General features: G+C 52.9%; 1 protein-coding gene across 1 annotated transcript; it reads right to left on the bottom strand.

Moving 5' to 3' along the window:
• Positions 1 to 7,141: 7,141 nt before the first annotated feature.
• Positions 7,142 to 8,074, bottom strand: LOC135442102 (olfactory receptor 14A16-like). Its single transcript, XM_064701649.1, has one exon. The coding sequence runs from the start codon at positions 8,072 to 8,074 to the stop codon at positions 7,142 to 7,144; it is 933 nt and encodes a 310-aa protein (XP_064557719.1).
• Positions 8,075 to 8,634: the final 560 nt, after the last annotated feature.

The following is an 8,634-nucleotide window of genomic DNA, read 5'->3' on the forward strand; positions in this document are numbered from 1 at the left end:
TGAACGTGATCTTCTTGGTGGCGACTGCACTGCTTCACCTGCTCTTGCTTTCTGGTGTCCCTATTCCAGAATTGCCTGTGCCACCTTCCTTTCTTATTTTGTGGTTCTCTGCAGTTCCTTCAATAGTCAGCCCTTCCTAAGTTCACTCTTGGAATAGGGGATTATCACCTCCCCATCATATCGAGTGCATTCGAATGCACTTGAATGCATTTTGCCTGCATTCCAAATGTGGTCCCTGTTTTTGATTTACTGTGGAATCTCTGTTTGCATTTTCTACCTCTGTCAAGGTGGGGATTTAAGGTACTTGAGATGATATTTGGCGTTCAGATTCAGGTGGTTTTTGTTTCTTATAAGTGACGCAGCCTCACAGCCATGAGTTCTGCAGCCTTTCATCTAAGGCACAAAATGGCTCCCTATTTCTTGTTACAAGGATTGGATGGTGCTAAGGAGACCATGGTGATGGTCTGGGGACCATCACCTGGGATGATGGTGATGGTCCCCCATCTGGGGATGGTCTGGGGACCATCACCATCATCCCAGGTGACTGGGGATCCAAGGAGATCGTGGTGACACCATGGACACTCATGGAACCATGGGCATTGTGACACAGCAAAGCTTCATGGAACTGAGGAGTCAATTGGGACTCTACCAAACCTCGTGGAACCAAGGGCCCATTGTGACACTGAAGAACTTATGGGAACCAAGAGTCTCTTGTGACACAGGGGGTACTCATGAAACCATGGAGACCATTTTGAAACTTCAAGGCTTGTTGGAACCAAAGGGTCATTCTGGCACTTCTGAGCCTTTGAACCAAAAGGGATCACAGTGACATAGTGGGGCTCTGTGGAACCAAGGGGCGGTGGTGACATTGTGGAGTGTCATTGAACCAACTGTCCATGGTGACACTGCAGGGCCTGATGGAATCATGGACACCATTGTGACACTACAGGGCATCATGGAAGCAAGGGGCCATTGTCACACTCTGGGGCCTCTTGGGATCCAAGGGCAGTTGTGATACCATGGAAATTATGGCAACTGTGGCACCAAGAAACCAAGGAGACCATTGTGACACTACAGAGCCCATGGACCTAAGGATTCATGAAGCAGTGCAGGACACATGGAACCGAGGGGCCATTGTTAAGCTGTAGAACCAAAAGAGCCCATTGTGCCACTCTGGGCCCCCGTGGATCCAAAGGTCCATTTTGACATTGCAGGGCCCCATGGAATCCTGGAGACCACTGTGAAACTTTGGGGCCTTGTTGAATGAAGTGGCCCTGCAGGGCCTGATGGAACCAATGAGACCCCATAGAACCAAGGGTCCATTGTGACCCTGTGGTACCAAGGTGTCGTGGGTTGACCCAGGCCAAATGCCAGGCATCCATGTGGGCTGCTCACTCACTCCCCTCTGCAGCTGGACAAAGAAAATTCAATAAAGGGTTCATGGGTTGAGATAAGGACTGGATGAGATCACTCATCAAATACTGTCCTGGAAAAACAGTCTTAGCTTAGAGATGTGAAATTCATTTATTACTAACAAAATCAGAGCATGAAAAGGGGAAATAAAATAAGCTCCTCACCTCCCTCCTTCCATCTCTACCTCCCACCCCAGCAGTGCAGGGAGACAGGGAATGGGGGTTGTAGTCAGTTCATTACTCATGGCTTCTGCCCCTGCGCAGGGAGAGCAGTGGTTCCCCTGCTGCACCGTGGGTCCCTCCCAAGGGAGACAGTTCTGCAGGAGCTTCTCCCATGTGAGTCCATTCCAGGGGACACAGCCCTCTGCAAACTGCTGCAGTGTGAGTCCATGCCAGGGACAACAGTCCTTCCCAAACTGCTGCAGCATGGGTCACTCTTCCAGGGGGTGCATTCCTCCAGGGACAGGCTGCTCCTGCCTGGGAGCAGGGCCCCTCTCTCCATGGCTCTCCTGCAGGGTGCCTGGGTCTCCAGTGCCTGGAGCACCTCCTGCCCCTCCTTCTGCATTCACCTTGATGTCTGCAGAGTTGTTCTTCTTACATGTTCTCCTTGTGCTCTCCTCTGACTGGAGTTAAAATTGTGCCACAATCTCTATTTTGATTTCTTTTTAAATCTGTTATCACGGAGGCATTGCCACCATTTGTAACTGGCCCAGGCTTTGCCAGCAGCAGGTCCATCTTTGAAGCCAGCAGGAAGTGGCTGTGCCAGACACGGTGGAAGCTTCCAGCAGCTTCTCACAGGAGCCGTCAGTGTGCCCCCTGTGAAATACAAAGCTGTGTTTCGTGTCAGGTACACAGAGGCAACGTGGTATTTGTGATTGTAATATGTGTGGAAACCGACCATGGGACAGTTATAAAGACAAATTCTAATAATTTCTGAGGAGGTAAAGCATGGAACAAAGCCTTTGAACCTATCTTTTGTTTGTAATTAACCTTCATAAGTCTTAAGTTGGTTTAGGAACATTCGAATTAAAGTGTTAAGGATGTTGCTTTTTGACAGGAACTTTCTGCTTGTAGCTAAGCCTTAAAGAGTTTTGCAATAACCTTTTAAAGTATAATTTTGGAATATTGCTTGTAGTAAGGATCTTTGAAACTATAGCTTTAGAATATATAAAAGGAAGCATGCTTATCTCACACCTTAACAAAACTGTGAAAAGCAGTCTAAGACAGGAAGATGAACATCAACTGAAGGATTTATAGTTTTGACCAAGGGAAGCTGGACATCACTGTTATGACGTTTATAGTCCTTGCAATTAAAAGGTGGACCCACATCTGGATTCTGGACCACACCATCTGGGAGATTTCTTCGTTCTTTCAGAAACCAAACCACCACCATCTGGGGATACTCCTTTCTGGGATACAGCCTGAGAAAAACTAAATCAAAATAGGTATGAAATTGTGACATAAAAATTGGAAATAGAAACCTGCTGAGAAAGCTGATGAGCACCCCTATAAATACCTGTAAGCCTCAACTATTGGAGTGCAGTTGGAGGGAAAACTTCCCCCACTGTACCCAGCACTGTATTGCTCATACTTTACCATAGTAATTAATGACTTGATTGCTGCTTGAATATGGGCCTAGTCAAGCTTCTCATTTATAACACTCCTGTGGTGGAAGCTGGGAGAGAAGAAGGGGACGCTGGCCTGTCCCTCAGGGAAGGCGCGGCTCATTTGCTGACAGCCGGTGCCTCCCAGCTGAAAACTTTCAAACTCAGTGTTTTTCTGGGACATAACATTTTTCACAGACTGATTCATGTTTGGTCAGGTGCTTCTCACTGGGATTTGGGGTGCCTGACTCCCCTTACGTGCACCAGTGGCGTGGGGGATGTGGCTCCCAGAGGCGCTGCCTCTGGCCACAAGCCCGGAGGGGGTGAGGGTTGTGCCGAGGAGCAGAAAGCAGGAACATTGGAATTTGAATCGCGGGGTGGGGTGGGGGTGTTGGAGAGCGAGCATTGCTGACTTTTTCGGGGAAAGAAGACCCGCAGAGCCGGGATGGAGATGCCTGGGAAAGCTTCTCCTTCCCAGCTGCCGGCGTGCACTGGTGGTTCTGGGGGGAGAGGGAAAAAGCGTTCGGTCACTCCTGCTGCCAAGGCACTGGCAGCACGGTGGGGGTGGGCTGTGAGAACAAAGACCCCTCCCTGCAGGCCAGGTCTGGGCTGTTTGGCCTGCCCACTGCCAGGTTTTGAGGCTGTGATCCCACTACCCGGGTCCGGGGCACCGTTCTGTGGGCCAGGTCTGGGGTCCTTGGTCCGCCCACCCAGACTGGGGCCAGGGATTCTGTCCCACCCAGTGGTGCAGGTCCAAAAAACCCTCTGCTGCTGCTGCTGCTGCTGCTGCTGATCTTTCTGGGGAAAAAAAATAAAAAAGGTGAACAGAGCTACCAGCTCAAAGTACTGGAAAGCCACGAGTCAGACTCAGCCCAAGTGATTCAATTAAGGACAGTAGGCAAGGCATTCCAGAAATTTTCTCAATATTGTTTGATAAATATCAATGGATTTCTTTTAATAGTTATTAGTGATTTTTCTTTAGCAGTTCTTTGGGATCATACTGGGAGGAACTGGGAACAACTGGAACTATTCCGGCATCAGCTGGGGTCATACTGGGATCACAGTGGGAGCAGCTGGGTCCATGCTGGCTGAGACTGGGATCATACTGTGGGTGACTGGAATCATGCTGGGATTGACTGGGAGGGGCTGTGGGCAACTGGAATCATGCTGAAAGCAACTGGGAGGAAGTGGGAGTGACTGGGAGCATGCTGGGGGTGACTGGGAGGAAGTGGGAGAGACTGGGAGTCATGAGGATCATACTGGACACTACTGGGGTCCTGCTGGCATTGACAGGGAGCAACTGGGATCCCACTGGGGGCCACTGGCATCATTCTGGGAGTGACTGGGGTCCTACTGGGACTATAGTGGGTGTCAATAGACCCTGACTGGGGTTACTGGGAGCTACCAGGCCCATGTTGGGAGCTGCCTGCGCACACACTGGGAGCAACTGGGAGCAACTGGGAATGGCAGGATGCATGCTGGTGACAACTGGGATGTCCTGGCAGTGACTGGGATAAAACTGGGGGCACCTGAACCACACTGAGGTAACTGAGAGTGCCTGGCAATGACTACGAGAATGTTCAGGGCAACTGGGATATACTGGGAGTGTCTGCGACCATGTAGGTGGTGACTGGGACTAAACTGGGAGCCACTGAGAATGTGCTGCGGGAACTGGGACCTTGTTGGGGGGAAACTGGGGGCAAGTGTGAGTGACTGGGGTCCTGCTGGGAGAGACTGGGATTATACTGGGAGGTACTGGGACTATACTAGGGGCAATTGGTAGAACTGGGAACACACTGGATGAAAGTGGGAGCAACTGGGACCATGTTGGGGACAAATCGCATCAAAATGGGGAATGACTGGGAACAACTGGGCTCATACGGGAAGAAGAGGGGTCCTGCCAGGAGTGAGGGGAAGTGACCAGGATCATTGTAGGAGAGACAAGGAAACTGGAAGCACACAGGGGCAGCAACTGGGCTCATGCTAGGAGCAGGGCTCCTGCACAGGATAGATGCAGGGGCCAAACCCAACAAGGTGAGGTTTAGCAAGTCCAAGTGCCAGGTGCTGCACTTTGGCCACAAAAACCCCCGCAGCACTACAGGCTGGTGAGAGAGTGGCTGGAGAGCAGCCAGGCAGAAAGGGACCTGCAGGGACTGACGGACAGCAGGCTGGACATGAGCCAGCAGTGTGCCCAGGTGGGCAAAAAGGCCAATGGCTCCTGGCCCGGATCAGCAATGGTGTGGCCAGCAGGAGCAGGGCAGAGATTCTTCCCCTGTGCTCAGCATTGGCTGGGCAGCACCTCGAGTGCTGTGTCCAGTTCTGGGCCCTCAGTTTAGGAAGGACATGGAGGGGGTGGAGCGTGTCCAGAGAAGGGCAGCAAGGCTGGTGAGGGGTCTGGAACACAAGTCCTGTGAGGAGTGGCTGAGGGAGCTGGGGTTGTTTATCCTGGAGAGGAGGAGGCCCAGAGGACACAAGGCAGTGCCAGGGCACAGGTTAAACTTGATGATCTCCCAGGTCTCTTCCAATCTTGCTGATTCTGGGATTCTCTGGAACCACCCTTGGAGCAGTTGCAGGATGAGCTCTGGGCCTCCTCCGCAGAAGCTCCAGCAGCCCAGGTCCCTCAGCTTCTCCTGCCAGCCCCAAAGCCCATCCTGTCAGTCCTGCAGAGCCTCCGCAGCTCCTCCTCACTGCCCAGAACAGGGAGCCCCAGAGCCAGACACAGCAGCCCAGATGTGCCCCCTGGCCTGGGGTGCCTCTGGCAAGGGAGCAGCACGAGGCACTGCAGGAGCCTGCAGACAATTCCTGCAGCACTTGTAGGATGATCCTGCTGCCCAAGGGACGTTCCCATGGTGCCAAGTCAGGAACTGCAATGGGGAGTGGGGCCAGAGAGGAAAGGGCAAACAGAGATGGGCTGTTTGCTGGGCAGGGAGCAGGGATGGGCAAAATGAATAAATTTGAATCAGGAAGAGTAGAGAAAGCAAAGATGAAGCAAAGGAAATGCTGAGGGCAGTTTAGGGGTGGCTGCCAGGCAGCCCTGGCTCTGAGCAACAGCGTCTGCAGTGGGACAGGAAACTCCCAGCTGATGGGAACAAACTTTCTGGCTGACTGCAGAGGCCAGGACAAAGCTGAGTGGTTTCCCTGGTGTCCCCCAGCCCTTGCTGGCCCCAGGGGCTGATGGCATTTGTGCTCCCTCAGGTTCATGTCCCCACAGCAACAGCATGGGGGTGCTCTCCCTGCTGTGTGCAATCCAAACAGGGGCTGCTGAGCCAGTGCTGCCGTGTCTGTGCCTGCAAGGATGGGGCACCTGTGTGAGCTGGGGGAGAGGCCAGGGCTGCAGAGGGGGGATGCTGTTGGCAGCTCCATGAGGACGCTCTGAGATGCTGCCCTGGGCTGTGCAGCGCACTGGGGATGGATCAGCCCCTGCTCTGTTGCTCCTTCCTGTCTGCCCCAGGGCCCTTGCAGAGCCCCAGCCATGCTGTTGGCCCATGGCCAGCCTGGGGCTGCTCACGGGGTTTTCTGTGCTGAGCATTGGCCTGGGTGTGTTCTTGAGAGAGCCTGGGCAAGGAGCCTGGAGCCCCCAGGGCCTGGCCTGAGGCGTCAGCGCTGCCCCAGCAGTGCCCATGGCCTGTCCCTGCTGCAGCCTTGGCACTGCCACCCCCAGGGCTGTGCCCGGCCCCGAGAGCACTCAGGCCCTGCATCAACACCAGGGCCACCAGGGCAGCGGGGCAGGGCCACGGCAGCAGCACTGGCAACACCAAGTGCTGCTGCTGCTGGGCACAGCTGGTGTGCCAGCCCTGATCTGCCCCAGCTCTGCACACAGACATTGCTGCTGCGGCTCCAGAGAAGGCAACTAAACGGCATCTCAGCAGAAAACTCTGCCGGGACATCATTTAGGTTGTTTAAGGTCACCAAGAGTGCAGCCCCCTCATAGTCTGTGGCCACGGGCAAGGTAGAAAGAAATAATATGAAAAATGGCACAGAAAATAACATTTTTTTGTGGATTATATGAAAAAAGCAAAACAGAAAAAGAACCCCCAAAATGAAGCCAATAGGAAGTATCAAAGATGATTTTTACTATAAGTGATTTGTGATTTTTACTATAATTGATTTGTGATTAAACGAAGGTTAATCTTTTTTAAAACATCCAGTCATGAGTCTCCACACTGCAGCCTTGAGCTCCTGGTTCCTCAGGCTGTAGATGAGGGGGTTCAGGGCTGGAGGCACCACCGAGTACAGAACTGACAGGGCCAGATCCAGGGATGGGGACGAGATGGAGGGGGGCTTCAGGTGGGCAAAAAAGCCAGTGCTGAGAAACAGGAAAACCACGGCCAGGTGAGGGAAGCAGGTGGAAAAGGCTTTGTGCCGTCCCTGCTCAGAGGGGATCCTCAGCACAGCCCTGAAGATCTGCACATAGGAGAAAACCATGAACACAAAACAGCCAAAACCCAAAGAGATGGAAAACATAACAAGTCCAAGTTCCCTGTGATAGGATTTGGAGCAGGAGAGCTTGAGGATCTGGGGCACCTCACAGAAGAACTGGCCCAGGGCATTGCCATGGCACAGGGGCAGGGAAAATGTATTGGCTGTGTGCATGAGAGCAGTGAGAAAGGCACTGGCCCAGGCAGCTGCTGCCATGTGGGCACAAGCTCTGCTGCCCAGGAGGGTCCCATAGTGCAGGGGTTTGCAGATGGACACGTAGCGGTCATAGCACATGACGGTCAGGAGAGCAAGCTCTAATGACATGAAAAATACAAAAAAAAAGAGCTGTGCAGCACATCCTTTGTAGGAGATGTTCCTGGTGTCCCAGAGGGAATTGTGCATGGCTTTGGGGACAGTGGTGCAGATGCAGCCCAGGTCGCTGAGGGCCAAGTTGAGCAGGAAGAAGAACATGGGCGTGTGCAGGTGGTGGCCGCAGGCTACGGCGCTGATGATGAGGCCGTTGCCCAGGAGGGCAGCCAGGGAGATGCCCAGCAAGAGGCAGAAGTGCAGGAGCTGCAGCTGCCGCGTGTCTGCCAATGCCAGCAGGAGGAAGTGCCTGATGGAGCTGCTGTTGGACATTTGCTGTCTCCAGACATTGGAACCTTTTCAAGAAGGAATTACAGTGGTAATTGAAGGGAGATTTCTCACAGAAAAGGCAAAGCCCTTTCTCATAGATCCTTTCCTGCCACTAAACAACTACCCCTGTCTATGTCTCAGAGATCTTCCTTCACCTTTGATGCTGGAGCCCTGATTGCTGCTGGCGAATGTTGTGTGAGGAGCTGGACCTCGACCTGCAGAACACTTGGGAGTCAGCCCTGATACCCTGTCAGTTTAGGGAAACAGTGAGGGAAGAATCTTAGGAGAAGAGTCTTTATCCAAGTTGAACACCAGGACATCCAGTCCTTATCTTTATCTTTATCTTGGATAAAGAATCTTTTCCTAAGGCAGCAGAGCTGCCTGGGTGAGGGGATGGGGATTGCTGGAGGCAGAACAAGACATTGTGCTGCACCTGGTGAGAACAGAGACTCCAGGAAGGCAGGAGGATTGTCTGAGGCTTAGTACAGACTGAGGGGAGCTGCTCTGTCTCTCTCCTGTTCCAGCTGCCCTGCACTTGCACCTTTCTGTGATCCACTCCTGCG

Source organism: Zonotrichia leucophrys, unplaced genomic scaffold (assembly GCF_028769735.1).
Source record: "Zonotrichia leucophrys gambelii isolate GWCS_2022_RI unplaced genomic scaffold, RI_Zleu_2.0 Scaffold_1112_15765, whole genome shotgun sequence".
NCBI classification, from domain to species: Eukaryota; Metazoa; Chordata; class Aves; order Passeriformes; family Passerellidae; genus Zonotrichia; species Zonotrichia leucophrys.

Coding starts and splice junctions, on each gene's coding strand:
- LOC135442102 (XM_064701649.1), bottom strand. CDS start 8,074: ATGTCCAACAGCAGCTCCATCAGGCACTTCCTCCTGCTGGCATTGGCA.